Below are 22,388 nucleotides of genomic sequence, written 5' to 3' on the forward strand. Positions count from 1 at the left end.
ATTTTTTTTAAAAATTTGACTAACAAATCCGAACCTAAAAATTTTTAAAATGTTAACCTTTGAATAAAAAAGGGATGTCAGAGTTTTTAAGAGAAAGCAAAAGTCACTATTTCAAACTTAAAAATAATGCAAAAAAAAAGATATGTGTCTGCTCTTAAATTTAAATTATTTGGCAGATGGTGTCCTTTATTTCTATTTATATTTTAATAATTTAAAAACAAACAATCAAATTCCAATTTAAAATTTAAATTATCAACATCCATGTCCTGCTAAAAACAAAATCAATACTTAAACAGGCGATTTTAAAAGCTAAATTGAGAAATATTTCATTTAATAAATATATGGAAGGAACTGAAACCTTCTCTCACTCTGGGTAAATAAATGTTTACATAAATGCAACAGCAGAGTAAAATAATTATATATCTTTGTACGCCAAAATACACTTCCGAATATACACTGCTAAAGAAGTTATTTACACCTGATGCATATATGTCAGCTAAGAATTTTCGTCCATGTGTATGAAGGCAAGACGACTCTAAAAGAGAAAAAACATTAATTTTTTTTTCTTCAAAAAAGTGAAGCTGAAATTTAAAATTTACTGCCTATGCTAATGAAATATTTTGTACTACATATGATTAAAGCGGAACAATGTAAAAAACAAAAACTTGTGCAAAAAAAAACACAAAACTCATATAATTGTACAAAAACATACAATAAAACAAAATCCATTCTCAATGTCAAAACACAACTCTGTGATTAAAAAAAATTCTAAATGAAAATTAGCAAAACAATGCAATCGCTATCTATACACCAATAAAAAATGGCTGTACAAGATTGTCATTATTTTTTCTCCAATGCTCACCTGGATAGTGACCCTGGATTCGTTGACCACTCTCTGGGGAACACCATATTAGGCAAGCCAACGCTGTTCCCACAGTAAGGAGAACAGATGGTACAGCATAGAGAAGGAAAGAACATCTATGCCATATCCAGGATTTGAACCTGGTACCTTCTGCTTTTTTATTACCATACAGAAAGGTGAGCAGATTTGTCATGTCATTAAAACCAACGTAAAAATAACAGTATAAAAAATGAAATGGAGTGACGTTATGAAATAAAGTTTTGACAACATTGAACGTAGATTTCAAAATAACATTAGCAGGAAGGAGTATATGGGGTACAATATATATGCCTTTAACAAACAGGCATATTCTTTTAAATTGTATTGCTGATTTCCCAAAAATAACAGAAGAATTTTTCTTTTTTTAGGAGTAACTTAGCTGGTGATCACACCCCCTTTTGTTTTATAAACATATAAAGTTACTATTGCAGGCAGGAAATAAGGTGAAATGATGTTCATTTTCCTGTAATTATATCCTGAAATATATAAAAAAAAATTATTTTGCCTTTTCTGTACACCATTCCTCACTAAAACAGCAGAATAAGTATTTCTCTCCAAAACTATTTAACGCAATAAAAAAAAGAAATTTAACTCGTTATAAACATCCCTTTTTGCATGTTTATTATTAGCATTTCGGTGATGACTTTAAAAAAATTTGTGTTAGTGGATTTCTTAGAATATGTCTCAGTTATTATATCGAGATTCAACTATATTTAATAATTGATGTTACTTTTGTTGTTGTTACTGTTATTAATTTATTTTTGTTACTTGTGTTACTTAAAAAAAAATTATAATTTAACATCTTTGAATAAATGCAAATATTTAAGCTTTAACCGCTTCCCTGATTATCCTGAGTTAACTCGGGTATGTATACATTGCAAATAATTATTATCCTGAGTTGACTCGGGTATGTATACATTGCAAATAATTATTATCCTGAGTTAACTCGGGTATGTATACATTGCAAATAATTATTATCCTGAGTTGACTCGGGTATGTATACATTGCAAATAATTATTATCCTGAGTTAACTCGGGTATGTATACATTGCAAATAATTATTATCCTGAGTTGACTCGGGTATGTATACATTGCAAATAATTATTATCCTGAGTTAACTCGGGTATGTATACATTGCAAATAATTATTATCCTGAGTTAACTCGGGTATGTATACATTGCAAATAATTATTATCCTGAGTTAGCTCGGGTATGTATACATTGCAAATAATTATTATCCTGAGTTAACTCGGGAATGTATACAATGCAAATAATTATTATCCCGAGTAAACTCGGGCATAGCAGAATTCCTCACTACATTTTGTTTTATCACGTTTTTATTCGGCCGGAAGCAAAACAAAAAATTATAATAATCTGCTGTGATTGGAAGTTTGCCAATTTTCGTTTGAGAGTTTAGCTATTTGTGGGACTGCAGACGTGTTTTGTACAATTGTATATACTATGGTTGACGAATTTACATAGAAGAAAGAATAAAAAGTTAGTGTAAGTAATGCAGATGATTTTTCAGATTATGAAGATGTGAACGCATGCAAAGATTAATATTTAACTTTTTTTATTTGCCCGAGATAATTTGGGATAGTAAACTGATGGTAAATTAAATATTTTTTACACATAAAAAAATTAAAATTTCAACTTAGAACTTGTGTATTATATTTCGTTTTAGTTCCTTATTTATTAATGAAATAAAAAAATAAGTTGATTTTTTGCATTTTTTTTTTCTAAAAAAATGGTAAGGGAAGCGGTTAAGGAGATTGAACGTCGCTTAGTAAACATCCGACTGAAATAAAATTTCTTACAGCCTCTTTTTTTGTTGGTTGGAACAAGATTCGGGTGTGAGAGCAGAAAAATTTAAACTTTTGAAAATAGCATGCAGCTATGCCCCTTTGACCAGTCACATAATCTAGTGTAAAAGAACAATGACTAGAGATTCTTACTGTACATAAACTAGACCGAAGGCACTGCTTTATAAGAGGGAACATTTTTCATTAGTTTTCCAAAAGACACTGCAATGCTGAATTGGTTAATGATAACATGATAATGAAACAAATTGTCATAAATTAATCCTCTTAAACCTCATATTTCAATTATTATCAATAATACCCAATTGTATTGGTGGTAACACATAGATTAATAAAAAAAATTTTGATCATCAAATGAAATACAGTAGAGAACCGATTATTCGGAACGATCGGGTCCATCGCTATTCCGGATAACTGATCGTTCCGGTTTTCTGAATCGCTACAAAAAGCTGTTTTTTTTATTTTTAAACCCAACTAAAAAAAATTATATTTGGAAATAATCTTAAAAAGAAGAAAAAACGAAGTAATACACTAATGATTATTTCCAAAATGATAGTAAGGTAAACATCTTTCCAAAAAAAAAAATCATAAAATCTTATGAGGAAAAAAAAAATTTTTTTTAAATGTAAAAATGGCGGGAAAATTTTTTGAATTACGTTCCGGTTTCTTGGTTTTCCGGTTTTCTGATTTCCGGATAACAGGTTATGTACTGTATTAAGCATCAATTTCCCTTAAACAATTAAATGCATGTGAGGTAATATATACTAATATAAAAATAATACAAGTGTAAGTATTTAAAGCTAATCACACACGGTGTTAATAAAAAAAAATAAGCTTTAAGAATTAAAAATTCAAGTTAATAAATTGTTAGTACAAATGCATCATTTAATGTTAATCAAGATGTCATATAAGAAGTAATAAGATATAATGAAGAGGAAATTTTATTTGTTTTGTGGAATCAAGAGGAGTGAGTATCAAAACTGGGCATGCCTGTTTTAAAATACTTAAAATTTGAAGCACTTTTAAACATTGAAAGTAATAAAGTAAGCACCAATATCCTTTATGAAAATAATTATCATAGTATTAGCAATATTTACTAATGCTTTTAAACCTGAAAATATTGTTAAAAAAACTAACAAAAATAAAAAATAAAAACTTTATTAATTAAAACAAAAAAATTCTATTTCAATAATATAAAAACTATTATACAGTATACTCTATATCTCGAAATTCAATATCTCGAAAACCTTGTTTTGGCGAAAAATATTTTCCCCTTAGCATTATATGTCCATCTAATATTAATCTGAATTCCTATATCGAAGAGTTTCTTCTAAAAACCTTGTTATGTCAAAATTTTTTCAAAACAAAAATAAATTTTTTTTGGAAAAATCATGTTAGTTTCTTGTAAGCCAATTCTTTTCTATTTAATGCATAATTATTTTTGTTTAATTTTTAAAAATAAATTTAAACTAATAGTCAGCTATCGTTACATACACAATTAATAGTAGTTATTCTTATTTTAAATTATTTTGCTTTTTAGATATTTGTAATATATATTACAAATGTTAGACTTATAATATATATTTTTAGATATTTATAATATATATGTAATATTTTAGAATATATTTTTCTACTTTTCAGAACATATTTAGTTCTGAACTTGTTATCTCGAAAACTCGCTGTATCAAAATTTTTTAGCGTCCCTTCAATTTTGAGACATCGAGAGTATACTGCAAAAGTAACAAAAACTATAAATTTTTTTTACTGAGTCGTCTACTGAAAACTCTATGTCGTCCAATGGAAAGAGTTTACAAATAAAATTTTATTATAAAAGAAAGCATGAATATAAATTGAACATTTATTTATTCTTAAAAAACCTATAATTATTGTTCTTTTTGTACTTTAGCACACATTTATATATTTGATTTATTGATTTAAAGTTTAAAATACACTTCAAAAACATGCATTACGAGTTTGCGACTCATCCAAAGCTTTCAACAGTTTTTATCTAGTTTATAAGGGTTTTAAACAGTTTTTAACTTATTGAAAGTCAGTTTTTATTGTCCAAAACTCAACACTGCTAAAGAAAATATTATTAAAATTTCATCAGATACTAGTATTTTCAAACACAGTATTTTCAAACATAGCACCTAAATTGATAAGTAGTTAATACTCAATTGCTACTAACAAAATAATTATGTAATGTAATGTTTCTGAAGTGTAATAAACAGTGTAATTAGTAATGTAATGCTTCTGCTAAGTGTAATAAATAGAAAAGTACATAAAAATTAATAAATAAACCATTTGAAAAATAATAATAATTTTATGTAAGAGAAATTTTTTTTTTCAGCTCCTTTGATTTTTGGGCAATAAAGATATTTAAGACAATTTTTTTTTTAAAAAGGGAGGGAAAATTTTCAATATTCCATTTTTATTCAAAACATATGTTATTATTGATGACAACTCAAAAAGCAGTAAATTATAAATAATTACTAACAAAAAGTTTTATTTTATTGCTATCGTTCAACAACCTGCCCATTTTTGGATTTACTACATACTAATGTTTAACTCTGTAACCTTGTAATTTAAAACCCAACTCAGGAGACAAGAAACTCCTCGATCAAATATTGGGACAAACTAGCCTTTATGGAGGATTTTTGATGAAACTTCATTGGAATTAAGTTGCATGGAAAGGAAAACTATTAAAACTATCATTAGAATAGTAGGGTGATTCTAACCCATGATCCATCTACCACTGAGGGCATTTTATGACAGCAGTAACATTAATGTGAATTGAGTGTAGAATTTATTTTGACCAGCAATCACTGGCATTCAAATCTGGTTCACCTCATTAAGAGATGAGTGCACCATTAATGTAATAAATTCTCACAAATTGTTCACTTTTACCAGTGGATTTGGTTATTCTTAATAATCGGAAATTGTAACAAAAAATATCGTATAAGGATAGATTAGGGTAGGGAATATCCATCAAATTCCCATACATCTCTGTGAGGTTATTATTAATAATAACCAAGTCTTTTAATTGATAAAAAAAACTTCATTCACATTGCATAGAATTTCTTAAATTGATGTGTTCTGCTTGGTATTTACAACACTAATGTTTTCTCATAATATCCGAATCAGGCATTATTGATTAATACTAGTAATAACAAATGAAAGCCATATAAAGAGAATAATTTGCGAGAACAATAGCTGGTTTTTATTAATTATTATTGAATTTTATTCACAAGTTTATCACTTTGAATGGAGATTATTAACTAAAACTAGATTCATTACTTCAACTGTAACACTTATATAAAACTAACATTTACAGATTAATACTTTCAGTTACTTTCAAAACATCAGCAGAATTATAAAATTACTGCAAACTAAAAATACTTTACAGTATTGTAATGTTTTTAAAAAATATATATAATTAATTTGTTAAAGAAAACCAAACAAATCTGAGTTATGAATTTTGCAATGAAAATTTTGTGGCAAATTGCAAGCAGCTAGAGTGCAACTATTGCAGATTTTGGTACATGCAGAAAGAATTTAAAGTGACTTAATTTACTTGCCAATAAAAAGTAAAATTAGGGATGGATAAGATTGTCATAGTTAATTAGCAGAGTCTTGTTGTCCCCAACAGTTAACTGTGGGTTCAATCCCAGAACAGGTAATACTGCAATCCTATAAAGAATATAAACACTTAAACACAACCAATACATTTAAAACTCAAATATGCCCAAGATAGACTTGAAACTAACAGAAACTCTCAAATATGCAAATAAATCAGTATTTATAGATAAACCAAGATTAAATAAGAAGAATTTTTGGTAGACAGCTTTATCATATTTTTGTCAATCACCTAAGCAATACGTAATGATAAATTAGCAATATATTTATCAGCAATTAGACACTCTGTGTAACTTGCAGAGTTATTAGGCATAGATTGCTGTTGGAATTTGCACATCCTAGCTAATTCAAAAGTTGTCAAAGTTTTATTGCTACCAAATTCCATTTTATACGCTAACACCACTTGTAGTGGTAAGGAAATATTTTAAACCTATACAGTCAGCAAGGACAGAGCTCTAGATGTGATGAAAACACTTTTTGATCAACAATATAAAGTTTGGTGATAATTTTCTGTTTATAGAGACCAGGAAATGATTGAAACTTGTACTGTCATCCTGCACAGAGCTCCACTTAAGATTTGATCATTCTAGCTAGTCTCAAAGTGGTCAAAATTTTGATTGATAATAAAATCTCTCAACCAATAAATACTATTAGAATCTGTCAAGAAACAAATACTATGTAACTCAGGACAGAACTCTAGCTAAAATTTAAGTGCTTTAACTGGTCAAAAAGTGGCCAAACTTTCGACAAGGTCATTTTACGTAAAAGCATGTAGATGAAAATAGGATAAATGCCTTCCTTAAAAAAGGAGAGAAGAAGTATACAATAGTGTTGCAAAAATAAATAACAGGATAAAGGAAGTTCTTCAATATAAAAATATTCATTTCCCTAATTCTAATAATGGTTTGTTTTTTTTTTTCAAAAGACTTTTACTTTGACATGAGAAAAAGCATATGAGTGAATTTTTATTTTAATTGAAGGTTTGCTATAGGAAGAGTAGTAAAAGAAATGAGACAAATATTAAGAAATATTTTACAAAATAATATGGAATGATAATTATATTCCTATAAGCACAAATTATATTCCTATATATACTAAATTTTCTAAAATTGAAGATATTGAAATACTTTTGCAAAAATTATTTTAACTTTTCTTATTCTTAATTTTTTTCTGAACAAATATTATTGATATTAAGATGAACAAATATTGATATATTATTAAGTATTGTTTTTTTTTTTAAAAAAAACTTTGTATGTAAAGAAAATATGAGAGAAGAAAATGCAAAATTAATTGTATATAACAAATAAAAAATTTTGGAAAGGGTTAAACTGATAAGGAGTATTTCATATCTATCAAATTGTTTATAATGCATAGGTAAATCATGATCAACAAAAGTCCATTATAACTACCAGCGTATAAATCATAAATCCTGATGATTTTCATAAAATTTTGGGGTTATAAAAGTTAACTTAAACACTGGGATATATGGTATTTAGAATTTATGCTCAAATGATTTGAAAACAAGGGATGCGATACTTACTTGTGACCTTGACAGAGAACTGATGATTTCTGGGGGATCATCAAGCATTTCATCAATGTCACATTGAAGAGGAGTAAATGATTGGGGGGCTAGGGAGGGATCCCTGATACCGTCTGATTGCTGCTTCACAAAGTTGATAAAAACCTACACATTATAATAATAGCGTTATCAAAATGGTGGCTTATTACATAACTAGAGAAACAGAAACAATGCAATTCTAAAAAGCAAACTCTTACATTGTCTAAAGTATTTTGACAGACAGAATATTCCTCAATGGGAAGTTCTTGAAGAGCTGACTCCATTTTAGAAAATACATAGGCTAAGGATATGCAGCCTGCTTTAAGCTCAAATTGAAGTAGATTGAAGTGCTGCTCCTGCACCAAGAAATAAAAACTTTTGAAAATGCTCATTTTCTAAAATAATAATTTTTTTAAATGTTATATATATATATATATATATTGTTGGAAATAGTACATTGTCTATTTTTTTTACATCCATTATATTTTTTTCTAGAACTTTTTAAGATAAATAGAAAAATAGCGATATTATGCATCTTACCAGTCTCCCACTCTTTTTCAAAGCAATTTATTACCAAAATTAATTATGACATGTAAGCTGCAGGTGCTTCCATATTTTCACCAAATGGTCTCATCAAATCCCTACGGAAGCACCTAACAAGCTAAGTATTTGGCTTAATTTGAAAATAACTTAAAAATTTACAATCTTCTGTTATTATTATTGTGAGTAAAATCTCAAAATGATAACAGAAAAAATATAAAACTGATGCAGATAGTGAAATAGAATAACATTTCTAACTGTCCCTCACAATTGCTTATTTGATAACTTCTAAGACACTAAACTTATATTGAAAAAGATAATAATTAAATTTTACCTTTAGTTTAGCATCTGTAAAAGTTTTTCGAAACCACCTCTTGATTCTTTCTAGCTCACCCATAGAAGTTCTAATGGTGATGCAGTATCCCTCACCAAAGCGATTTTTTAAGTGCTGAATACTACCCAAACACTTGAAATGTCCATTTACCATGATTGCCAGTCTTGTGCAAAGAGCTTCACACTCTTCCATGCTACATACAATAAAGACAAAATCATTTTGGTTACTAATTAAGAATACAATTTATAGTAATGCACAAGCTATTTTTAGGAATTCATAGGATACTTGGGATTGTTATCAGTTATGCATAGATTGTTTTAGATTATTTTTGGTAATGCACAGGCTGTTTTAGACCATTTTTCGGTAATAAATAGGCTATTTTGAACTATAAGTGGAAATATATATGCTATTTTAGACCATTTTTGGTAAAACATAAGCTCAGGGTGCGTAGCCAAATCTTTGAATAAAAAATAAGCACTTTTTAAAAACTTTTCAAGCACTTTACAAAAATTTTCAAGCACTCAAAAAATTCATATTAAATCAATGATATTATTGAAAAACAAAAACTTTTTATAAACAGTTTTAGCGTTAAAAAAAACCCAAAAAGAAACGGGAGTAAATCGAAACAATCAGTACTTTCCCACATCACTGAGTGAATTCAACTTGACCCTGAACTCAGAACAAAAGTACTCTTACCCCCTACGTCAAAAAAAGTGTTAGAAGTAAAATAAAATAAACAAGAACAAAATTAAAATAAATTAAAAAGAAGAACATTTCATAAGGATCTGATATTCTCTATCCGAATTGGAGCACTCTGGTTTCGGTTTAAAGTGTGCGCGCATGCACAAGTCATAACGTGGGTACGACATGAAGTCCGCATGAATGATTACGTAGCTAACTCCCCAGTTTTCGTGAAATGCATGGGATCCACCAGATATCACTGAAGGGAGAGAAAAAAAATTTCGAAAAAAAAGCACTTTTTAAAAACGCCAGCTGAAAAAAGCACCTTTAAAAGCTTTTAAAAACGAAATCCCCAAAATAGCACCTTTAAGTACTTTTTACAAACGCTACGCACCCTGAAGCTGTTTTGGAACCCTGAAGCTGCCGCTGTTCTATTTAAGCTATAAAAAACTGCTTTTGAAAAAATGTACAATAAAGAGAAAAACAACATGGAAGACTCTTACTCTTACTGTTAACCAAACATCTGTAAGTATAATAAAGAAAATTTTAATTTTCGAACATATATAAACCTAACATTAAATCCAATGTTATCTAAATTAAATTTGAAATAATACACAATAAAAAGCATTTATACTTCAATATCATTAAAATATTTTATCAAAACCCAGATTCATAAAATTCTAACTGTGAAAATAATAATTAAACATCACAATTATGAATTTAAGAAAAAATGTGTTATACCTATGAGATGTTAGCACCACTGATCGGCCACTCTGGACCAATTCAATAATTAAATCCCATAAAAACCTCCTGGTGTAAGGATCCATTCCTGTAGTTGGCTCATCCTATACATAAAGTAATAGAAAAACTTCTTATTTCAGAATAAGATAAAATATCTTTAAAATTTGAGTCAAAATATCAATGCATCTTACTCAGACATTATTCTTATCGTCATAACTTTTAAATTAAAAGTATTTGAAGAAAGTACAATGAAAGAGTACAAATATGATAAAAGAAAACATTGAGAAACATAATTTATGAAATTATCAAAAAGTATACAAAAAAGTTGCCTTTTCTGAGAAAAATTCATAAGAAATAATAAGATATTACATCATTTTCACAGCATAAGTGAAAATTATTCATGTCTCTTATTAATGAGTTTTTGTAGTAGTCTCTTATTATTGTGGACATTTTTATCTGCACTAACTGAAATCTAAATCAGGCAATGTTGATTTTAATGGTGGTGGGGCATTTGTACGGGGGCAACATGTTTGTTTTACTTTTTTTTTGAAAAAATTTATTCTTAGTATTGACTCGCAAAAATTTTAATTTATATGTTATCAGATTAATGAGGAAATAAAAAAGGGCCACACAAAAAATTACATTTAAATCAAACATAGGGATAGTGTAACAAAATAAGATTTATTTAAACATCTTTATAAGATGTAGTAAAGTGGGGCATTTAAACTCACTTCTCTAAGCCATTAAAGTTGTGTAGATAAAAATGAAACAAAGAAAAAATAAATTTTTGCTTTAGGTAAGAAAAAAAAATCACATTTATTTCAATAACATTGGTGAAAATCTATTTTAAGTTATTCATTATCCTTGAAGCACCACAGAAAGCGAATACTTAAAGGCCCAGCAAAAGGTTTTGCCTAGGCCCTGATAGAAAAAATATTCATCTATTCAGAATTAATTTTTAAAATTATCAATAATTTAAAGAACAACCAGAACAAGCAAACTTACATACATACTATTCGATAAGTACTAAACATTAAGCTTTGCTTTTAACATTAATAACTATTAGCAAATAGGCAATAATAATATATATTGCCACATTAATTAAAGATCTATCTTAAACCAAACCACAAGAACAAAAGACAAATGTACTAGGACTTTTTTGCGCAATACAAAGTTATCTATTTTTTGAAATTTGAAAGAAATTAAGTTAGCCTGAAAATTTGATATCCTATTCCTTGGTATGTATTGTGATTTTCTGTTAACTAGTAGACTAATCAGGGTCCATGCACCATAATCTAAATTTAACTCTATTATTTTATAAAAAGTATCAGCCAGTTTATTTTTCTAAAAACAACTATAACAGAATAATCCAAAAATAATGGGAAGAGTTTGAGATCCTGTCACTGATTTGATGTTGAATATTTGATTGCTTTCATACAATTCACAAAACTACTTGAACCAAAGTAACTTAAACCAAAGTAACTTGAATCTAAGCTAAGTAAATTTTAGAGCTTTATAGTTAAAATGTTTACTAAAATATCAAATTTTTAGTTTATAATGAAATGAGAAAAAAAAACTAGTTTCATCAAAAAAAAGTAAAATTAAGAATTTTAGAGCTGAAATGTTTACAGAAATTTCAAATTTTTAGTTATAAATAGAATGAGCAAGAAAAACTATTTTCTTCTAAATTACACAAAATTGAAATTTTGTCTGTAAAATGTTGATTTAAACGAACAAACCTAACTTCTACTAAATAATTCCTGAGAAAATTGATATTATACTTAATATTTAAAATAAATATTGGATAAGAAATTTCCAGTTAGTAAAAATTTAAGGAATAAAATAATGAATACTAATAAAATAAGAAATAAATCTGAAAATATGTATTTTAATTTCATAAAAAAAAATTTACCAGGAAAAGAACAGGTGGAGCTCCAAGAAGTGCAATAGCTGTGGATAATTTTCTCTTATTACCACCACTATATGTGCCTACGACTTTGTCTGCATAATTTATTAAATCTAGTTTCTTAAGAGCCCATTCAATAACCTAGGAAAAATAATGGTTTGTTAAAATGTGCATTAAAATTTTTATGAAATATCATTATAATACAGTTAACAAAGATTAATAAAAATTAATGGAACTTTTCTTCATTTCAGAATTAAGTAACAGAAATTAAATGCATATTTAATACAGGATGTCACTCTCAAAATTCTAATACACAAATAAATAAAAATTATTTTTTTCAATCGTATTTAACAGATTTTTTTAATATTATTGTTTATCCAATAACAGATAAATGTTTGATATAATTATATAATAATTACACTGAAGAAAGAAAACAAAATTAGTTTTAAAAAAAAGATTACATTTAACTTAATATCATCACATGTAACCCATTTTCGGCCAAAGGTGCACATACGCACCATTTTAATAAATATTTTTTTATTAACACTGTGATGTATATTTTTCACTTATTTTTCTACTATTGTCAAGGGTTCTGAAGACATCTATAAATTATTAGTAATTTAATTGGAGTAAACATTTTCTATACCTACAATTTTATTTCTTAATATACCCACCATTTCTTAATTCAATATTTCTTAATATACCACCAAAGGTGCCTATTTCCACCATTTTATTTCTTTAACAAAATATAATATTTCATACACGATATTTTTTAATGTGTCTTAATGACTGTAATGTAAGCATATTTCTATGATAACAATACCACATTTTATAAAATTTCTTTATGGGCCTAAAATGGGTCAAAGGGTCATAAAAGAAAAATTACTTTTAACTTGGAAAAGAAAAATTATAAGAAAAATATTTGGACCTGTAAAGGATGGTCATGATTAGAGAATCAGGTCAAATCTAGAAATTGGGATAAAGAGAAAGATACAATTAACATCATAAAGACCAAAAGCCTACAGCGGTTTGGTCACTTAATAAGAATGAATGAAGTTTGAAAAAGAACTTTTTCGAAAAATAGCAGGAAAAAGAAGTTTTGGAAGACCCAGAAAATGATGCTTTGATGAAGTTGAGTGTGACTTAAAAATCACGAAAATTAAAAGCTAAAAAAAGAAAGTTGAGAATAGAAAAGTTTGGACATGAGTGGTGAGGAAGACTAAGATCTTTCACGGGCTGTAACACCAAAGAGTGTGTGAGTAAAAGAAGGGTCATAAGATTTATTGAAAAAATAAAACTACAATCAGAGACTGAATATAATCAAAAATACAATATATCATCAATCAAAAATACTAATTATAATCTGAAATATGAAACAAAGTATTTTAAAAAAACACAAGTTAAGGATTTAATTCAATCAAAATTATCAAAACTAGTAACACATTTCGAAGTAAACGTAGAACTTTAGTTCTAAATTCTGCAATGCCAGTAATTTCCCTGATGAGAACTAATAATTTAATAAGCCGTATACATACCTTGAGAGCCTATAAAAACGAATAATGTTTTAATTATGTCTGAAAAATCTATAGGTTTTTATATACTTAAATAGATTTTTTTAACAATAGACAATTTAAAAAAAAAAATAAGCTCATACATTAGCTTAAAAGTATTATTTTTTTAATTTGAATTATTAATAGATTTAAAAAATTGATCTAATTTATAAACAATTTTAATATCCATGCGAAGGACATTAATCGGGAATTTTCCTTCAGAAATTACTAGAGAAATGGGTGGGGAGAGTGTTCTCGACAATATGAAAAGATACTCCGGCATAGAATCGAGTTATTGCTGTTTTGTGCAAAGCCAGGACAGCTGTATTAAGATAGTTGAACTTTTTTTTAATGCTGATCATGAGAGCTGTATTAAGTTCATGGTCATTCCTGTGTTGCCGTTAGCAGTCGAGTGCATACAGACTGACGTTGCGTGTGATCTTGACTGAGTAGCAACAGTCCCAGGAGATCACAAGTAGCAATTCTACTGTTCAATGGGGTATCCATCAAAGTAGGCATGTTCAAATCAAAGTGGGAGCTTCTGTCAAGGTAGGCGTGTTCACATCACATCCGGGTCACCAATGTGGTGATATATTTATTGACCAATGTCAACCTACAACTGTTATCAAAAATACATCACAAGTATATTACATTTCAAAAGTGTCAAGCACACTAATAAATGTAATTTAGCCTAGGAAAATCATTTATGCATTTGGACAACCCAATTAGAGATTTTCTTCTGTATGAAAATCAAGCTTGTTTTCTAAACTGAAATTGTTAGATGGGAAATATGAAGTTTTCATTTCTTCATTACAAAAATAGTGATTATGAAACGTCTACTCAGATTACATAATTAGTAACAAGAATTTAATCAAAACCTTTTCTTCATCCTTCAATGGAATACCACGAAATCTTGAGTAGAGAATTAAATGTTCCCTTGCTGTCAGTTCATCATATAAAGCGTCAAACTGAGGACAGTATCCAATGTACTGCTGTACTTTATGTAAGTCTCTTCCAATGCTGAAATCAGAATGTAAATTAAAAATTACATACAATACACATTTTTACATTTTTCAGAAAGTTTTTAGTACAGTACAGAACCCGTTATCCGGAAATCAGAAAACCGGAAAACCAAAAGACCGGAACGAAATTCAATACATTTACCCGCCATTTTTTTTAAAAAAAATTTTTCCTCATAAGACTTTAGGATTTTTCATTCTTTTTTGAAAGATGTTTACGTTACCATCATTTTGGAAATAATCATTAGTGTATTACTCCATCGTGTTTTCTTCTTTTTAAGATTATTTCCAAAAGAAAAAAAATTTTTTTAGTTGGGTTTAACAATAAAAAAACGGTTTTTAGCGATTTAGAAAACCGGAAAAATCAGTTATCCGGAATAGCAATGGTTCCCTACTGTATTAGTTAAAATTTTTTTTTCAGAGTTTCTATTCAGTTTCAGAAAAGAATTCTTCTTATTTTGCACAGCAATATTTCCCTGGAAATATATTTGTTTTTATTCAATAAGCAACAAAGCTTACATTCTTGATAGATAACATGCCAAATTTTAGATTTCGTATGAAAAAAAAGTTCCCTAGGCGAAAGTTTTTATTTAACATGTAGAATTTAAAATACAAAAGTATATAAATTATAAATAGAAGCACCATTTTGAACAACAACTGAATAAACTTCAACCTCATGTAATAGTTTATTAATAGACTCAGAGTTATTCTAATTTTAATAAATCTAAGAACACATAACCATGTTGCAGCAGAATCATTATAAGAAATAATAGTAATAGATGTTAATAACAGCTCTAAAATATAACTACTTTGAACTTCAATTGAAATTTACTGTTACTGTGAAATTTAAAAATGGTTATTTTTCAGGTTTGTTGCAGAATTTTTCCAGATTTTGGCTAAAAATGCTGATTTCCTGAAAATTCTCTGATTTTCTTTTTCTCCAAAAATCAAATTCTTATACATTCTTCATTTTCATTCAATAAGAAATTGACATCTCAGCAGATTCTTTTATTTATTGTCTATTTTTACATCTGAGATCAAAATTGATCAACAGATGTTTATATCTTTAGAAATTTATTACCCTGTTTTTAAATCTAAAAGGAAAAGTAATTTGCAGAGCCCTCTGTCATGCTGTAGGGTTACTGTTATTATGGCTAAATCCCATTGCTGATTAGAATATCGAAAAAAATAACAGTATCCTTGAATATCATAAACTATTTATGTTATAATCACAGCCATTAAATAAAAAAAATATGCACACTGGCAGTTGCAAATTAACATTGTACAAGTGATAGAAAAACATTAAAGCTTGACCAATTAACCTGATTTAGAGAAATTTATGCATGATCTTTATTAAATAACAAATGAGAAAACCAATTTGGTATGCAAGAAACAAGCTGGTTATGCCATAATTAAGTTCGGGCTTCCAGTTAAAGGGCTAATGAGGAAGGCCAGATTAAAAATATTGAAACCTGTTTGATTGCTGAAAAAAATCCAGAAGGATATTAAAAACTTGTAATTAAAAGCAATTATAAGAAATACCTCAAAGTTTCGTAAAGCATTGAAACTAGATTTGAAATTTAAAATCATGCCTTCTTCAAAAGTAATTTCTCTGATCTGATTACACTAAATAATAATTTGCAATCCCTATGTACATACCTTTTTGACAATGTAACTAAAATTAAATATTAAGAGCAGTGATTATGGAACATTCACATTCTGTAAATAACAAAAAAAGAACATCCAAAACATAATTTCATTTAAATTTATGTAGATATGCAAAGTTCTATTTCGATGCTTGGATTGTTTCGATTACTTAAAAAAAACTCACACCAAAAGATTAAATTATATTATTATGTTTGATAACACTGAAAAACATTTTTCTTCTGTTTACTGTTGCACAAAATTTTTTAACGGATAGAAGATACTTTCAAATTGCTGATTTCAAATCTGCAATCGGTTTTTCTCTCCAAGCTTCAGTTTTTTTAAATGACATTTTTAATTCATTTTTCATTGAAATGTACAGGTTAAAAAAAGTTATATATAACAGTGGGTAGCATAAATGGGGTGAAAAATATTTAGGGGAGGTTAGAGCACAGCATCAGGATTAAAATGGCACGAGAACCCAACCCCGTAAATGTCGTAATATGTCGCTAAGGACGCTTCTCGATTATTAATTCTTTTCTCGTGTGCTTTTGAACAGGTCACAGTAGGGAAGTACCACTAGCGGCATACAATAACATTTCAGGAATGGGTTCTAATGCAATTTTAATCCTGACGGTGTGCCCTAACCCTCCTAGAAGTTATGCTGCCTCCTGTTACAACGTTTTTAAACTTGCATATTTTGACAAAAAATTTAACTAAAAATGTCATTTTTAAGTAGGAGCAAAACTAATTTCAGATTTGAAATTCTCAAACCTATATTAGACAGGAAGTATTTTATTTTATTTTATAACTGCCGTTAAACAGTCGACCCATTTTTGGGTTTACGACTACTAATGTTTAACTCACTAGCCTTATAATTTTGAACCCAATCCAGAATACAAGGAAACTCCTGGATCAAGTATTGGGTGAAATTTGCATTCGTGAGGGACTTTTTGATGGAACTAACCCGCATTTGCGTTACACGGTGAGAAAAACCACAAAAACTTCCCACAGTTAGCCTAACGTAAAGGAGACTCTAATCCATTATTCACATTGACCAGCGATTGCTGGGATTTGAACCCAGTTCAACTCATTGGAAGGCGAAAGCTCTATCCCCTACGCAAGAACAAGTATTTGTATAAATGCAGCAACAACAACAAAAATTTTCCAGTGTCATGCAAAAGATTCTACAGTTACCTGAATCCTTTTAAGAAAGCATCACCAGCAGTAATATTGGTATCTCCAGTCAACATTTTGAAAGTTGTTGATTTGCCTGCACCATTCACTCCAAGCAATCCGAGACACTGCAACAAACACACTTTGTCACGTAAAGTTGAAAATGTTTCAAGAAAACAAAATTGAAATAGCTAAATAATTAATCATGTTGACAATTTGTTTGGTCACAGTCATTCTGGTTTTAGAAAAGGAAGATCAACAACTAAACAAATATTCAGCTTGAAAGAAATTTTGGAAAACCCACTATCCTTTTATTGATTTTACTACAGCTTTTGACTGCTTTTAACAGGGATTTCCTCTTAGAAGCTACGTGTGAAATGGGCATACCTTGAAAGTTCTTTGCTCTTGTGACCTTAATCCTTAGAGAAACAATGATTAAAATTCGCATACAAGTGACTTAATTGTACAACTAGATATAAAAAATGGCATACCTCTAGGAAATGCACTGGCCTGTTTTATATTTAATGTAGTTCTAGAAAAGATTATTAGAGATTTTAAAATGAACAACAGAGAAAACATTCTTAGTAAGTTAATACTTGCATTAAAGGACAAAATTGCTATAATTGCCTGCGACACTCAAGATTTTAAACGGGCCTCTATAGCCATAGAACAAAAAAGCATTTAATTTATCAGCAAGTAAAAAAAAGAGACTAGATACATGCCATGTTTAAATTCAGATTTTCAAATCAGACATCTGGAAATTAGAGACTACAAGTTTGAAAAAGTAAATAATTTCTTTTATTTAGGAGAAGAATTTAAAACAATGATTTAATCTCAGAAATATATAAATTAATAACAAATGCATGATGCCCAAATTTACAGTCTCAAAAAACATATGAAGTCTGTATTCTAAAATTAAAAACTAATTTTTTTTTAATATGTAAAACACTTATAAGATCTATTTTATTATGGGCATTAAACTCGAGAAATGAATAAGCATTGGCTTTTTTTTTAGATAAAGTCTTGAGAAGTATTTCTGGTTGAACTCATGTGGGGTGGCTTATAGCAAAAACAAACAAATTTAGAATTATATCAAATCTTTATAGAGCATGATGTCTTGAAATACTTGGAAAAAAAAACAAAGGATAAAATGGACTGAGCATTCGATAAGAATGCAAGGAGATTGAAACTATGGAAAACTACTTATAGCCATGCCTATAAGAACTTGACCTTGCTTTAGATAGACCAACTGTCTTGAAAAAGACAATTCATCTAAGAAATTCTCTACATTCTGAAAAACAAAAATTGGAGGATAGTCCTCAAACAGACATCGGGAAAAATTCTCTAGAAGGACAGGACCTACCCAGAGCTGTTGTGCCACTGAAGAGGAGGAAATAATTAATCTAATTAAAATTCTAATTAATGCTAATCTAATTAAAATTCAGACAAGATAGTATAAAGTCAACAAATAAAAGTTACCTCTCCTTCAGGAATGCCTAGGCATAATTTGTTAACAGCAATTAGCTTTTTCTTAATAGTTCTAGACTTGTATACCTGAAAAACAAAATGATTCATCAACAAAAAATTATTCCAGAATCCTGAAATAAAAAATTTGAATGTGTTCTAAGAAAAATTTACTTTAGTGAGATCAATAAGATGAAGAACATCAGAGTTTGCCTGACCCGTTAAAACTCTCTTTCGCTCAATAGCAACGTCATCATCTTCTGCATCTACGGTATAGATGGGAACTTGAATATGCCTAAAGTAAGAAATCAAATATATTCATTCAGAAAAACAGCTATTTGTATATATAATAAATATGCATAGTCAGCAAAAGTTTGTCTAAATATCTCAAAATTTTTTGAATCACTGTTCACTTTTTAATACAAAAAAGTTTTCAAAATGCTCTTTTAACAAAACGTTTTTGTATTCCTGCAGTATCCTAAACAAATTAAATTCTGATCAAAAATTTGATTTTCTACATTTGTGTAAGGTTTTAGAAATTCGTAAGTTTACATTATGTAAGTTTTTAGTAATTTCCACAGTGTATCTCTTCCCTCATTATGTTAGATCAGAACAACCGTGTATCTCAAATTGATAAGGGTTGAACATAAGAGTTTCACCTACAACCTACTCAACCAACTATCCAAATTTGTTTAAGTGGTTTTTGTACTATATTTACAGAAAGTTACGAAGAATATCAATGAAGTAAGATTCTCTGAATTACCACATTGTAAAGGTTCTTTGATTATATCTACTACACATCTAAAATTAGCATGATATTTTAAAGAATTGAGGCACAGCCGATTTAAATCTTAGTTGTACTTTGATCTATCCATCTCTTATATAGCTTTCTGTTCACATATTTTATTCAAAGTCTCTGTCATAAGTTTGACGCATTTCAAAAGTCTAGGAGTACAACAGGGAAACTTTAGTATCTTTCTTATGCGAATGGTGCCAAAATTGAGTGATTCAATATCATCTTCACTTAGGACTTGTGGCATTGGGTGAGAATATAGCACACAAGAATTCCAATTAATAGTTTTAAAGTAATCCGGAGCTTGAAAGATTATCTTTGATAGTACACAATTTAGTCCTTGTTTAACAAATTCCTGTCAACCAACAATATCTGCTATGAATTTTAAATGCCTAGGAGAATTGTCCAAAAGACTTGACAAATTGCAATCCTGTTTTTTTTGTGCCCTATTCCTGATGGCTAACTGTTGTCAATAGAGTCCTTAGGTTGAAAATAAGAAGGATTTTGCAATCAACCTAAAGAAAAAGATTGTTAGAAATTTTGTACTACTGAAGATAAAGTTTCAACCTTGGATCACGTAGAAATCGTTAATTGTAATTTTTGTGTGGTACCCTTCCCCAATGATGTACGACTTGAGTGACGATGATATTTTATCAACAAATTCTGATAATACATGCTTCAGGTAAAAAAACAAAATTTCTTAATCATTCTCAGGTTGAGGAAAGGTCTATAAAACTAGCGAAAAAGGCTTCGAACAAAATGCGTAAACATAAAAGTGCAGATGAATATATTTGAGCAACAATAAAGTTTCGATAAGTTATGCTTGAATTCTACAAAAAGTCAGACTTTAGATTTGTAGTTGATATAGAAAAGGAACCTTAACAATGCAGTTAACTAAAGAATCTAACTGCATTTAAAATCTTTGTACATGGCTGTAGATATAATGTAAATACCTCACCAAAAAATTGAATGGTTGGTTGGATAGGGTGCAGGTGGAACTTGATGTTCAACCATTTTAACATGGTGTGTTTTGTGTTGTTTCGATCCAACATAATGAGCAAAGAGATCCACAGTGAAAACTTGGTAAACTTCTATTTTTATCTAAAACGTTATGCGAACATAAAAAATTAGATTATTGATCAGAATATAATTTATTTAGGTTATTCCAACTATCAAACAATCATAAAAAAAACTGAAGTGTGTTTATTTCATTGCTTTAGACAACTTGAATTAATTAAACATTAGCTAACTTAAACATTTTTAAAAAGGTGTAATTTTTTAAAGTTTTAGTAATTTTAAGTATTCAGCACAAACTGAAAATACTAACAAACCTATATTAAAAAATTTTAAACAAATTTTATTCTTATTACCAAAGACAGCTTTTCCGCACCAAAGCATTCCAAAATTCAAAAATCTATTTTTTTTACCCACCCTAACAAACAAATAATATGAAGAGTCTTACTTGGGTTTACGGAGAAAGCTGAATTCACATAGTAGAGTCACAATAAAAAAAGCCAATCCAGACACTGCCATAGCAACCAAATTTCTTGTCACCAATTCCCACGCAAATGGAGATTTCATTTTGTCATACTGACCTATGGAAAAAAAGAACACTCTTATTTTAATCACAGACTAAAGTAAAATTATATTGTTTTTGTACTGGCATGAAATACTAGGTAACAGCATTACTTTTCTTTAAAAAGTAGCAAATTTTTCTTTGTAAATATGATGCAATTGAAAATTTCTTAAGATTACAAGAGATTCATATAATTTTCTTTATGAGCCAATGAACAAGCTTACATGCTGACTTTACACAATAAAAGTAAACAAATTTTTTTTAGTTTAAAAAAAGATACATATTTTTGAGGATAGCAGATGTACTTGTTTTATTTCTTTTGTAAATGTGTGATCAGGATGTTTACCAGTCCCGGACATTTAGTTGCCTTTCATTTAAAATTTCAGGATTTACCTGAATTTCTACCATAATATATTCCTAACATAAATTTTTTCAGAATATGAAATTTGGAGTAAACAAAGAAAACACTAAAGCAAATATTATGGAATTAAAAATATCTCTTGCACTTGTATCTTAAAATTTTTTAAAACAAATAATACATAGCTGTTTTTGTACATATTATTTAAAAACAACAAAAATTTTTATAATCTAAAGGTTAATAATTAGAAAGTGTTATGCAAGGTCATAACCTATGGAAAAAATAAAATTAATGATTTTTTTACATTGAGTATTAATGTCTAGTAAAAAAAATATAATTTATAATTATTACACTTTTCATACTAAAACTAAACTCAGTGGCGCGACAGCAAATAGAGGGCCAAGGCCTACTGTGCCCATATGTTCTTGACCTTTAGGCTCTGGGGTGCAAGAGCAAATGATCCGGTTGGGTGGTCAGATCAACACGGAACCCACAGTGTTTAGTTCCCAAGCTCATTTTATCGACCTTATTACTCATTATCGACCTTATTACTCATCAAGATACTTATTACTAATTTTATCGACCCACTGAAGGGATGAAGAACTGAATCAACCTTGCCCGGCCCGAGGATCAAAGGAAGAACCTGTTGCACGACAAAGCGAAGTGCTACCACTCAGCCACCGAGCGTCACAC

General features: G+C 28.7%; 1 protein-coding gene across 4 annotated transcripts in view; it reads right to left on the bottom strand.

Annotated features, from left to right (window-relative positions):
- Positions 1–349: 349 nt before the first annotated feature.
- Positions 350–22,388, bottom strand: part of LOC107438538 (ATP-binding cassette sub-family A member 2) — an 81,245-nt gene continuing 59,206 nt past the window's right edge. For 2 of the 4 annotated variants that reach the window (XM_087153485.1, XM_043048194.3), the window contains 11 exons: positions 21,224–21,356; positions 19,143–19,263; positions 18,984–19,058; positions 17,526–17,632; positions 14,544–14,685; positions 12,122–12,256; positions 10,210–10,313; positions 8,788–8,980; positions 8,132–8,269; positions 7,896–8,039; positions 6,180–6,409 (listed from right to left, as the gene is read on the bottom strand). In XM_087153485.1, the coding sequence (XP_087009611.1) occupies positions 6,338–6,409; positions 7,896–8,039; positions 8,132–8,269; positions 8,788–8,980; positions 10,210–10,313; positions 12,122–12,256; positions 14,544–14,685; positions 17,526–17,632; positions 18,984–19,058; positions 19,143–19,263; positions 21,224–21,356 (1,364 nt within the window). In that variant the 3' untranslated portion in view covers positions 6,180–6,337. Of the gene's footprint in view, positions 536–6,179; positions 6,410–7,895; positions 8,040–8,131; positions 8,270–8,787; positions 8,981–10,209; positions 10,314–12,121; positions 12,257–14,543; positions 14,686–17,525; positions 17,633–18,983; positions 19,059–19,142; positions 19,264–21,223; positions 21,357–22,388 lie in introns of those variants that run through there. The other 2 variants (XM_087153483.1, XM_087153484.1) reach the window with 2 other exon arrangements.

Source organism: Parasteatoda tepidariorum, chromosome 10 (assembly GCF_982258835.1).
Source record: "Parasteatoda tepidariorum strain Cologne lab strain chromosome 10, Ptep-v5.0, whole genome shotgun sequence".
Classification (NCBI taxonomy): Eukaryota; Metazoa; Arthropoda; class Arachnida; order Araneae; family Theridiidae; genus Parasteatoda; species Parasteatoda tepidariorum.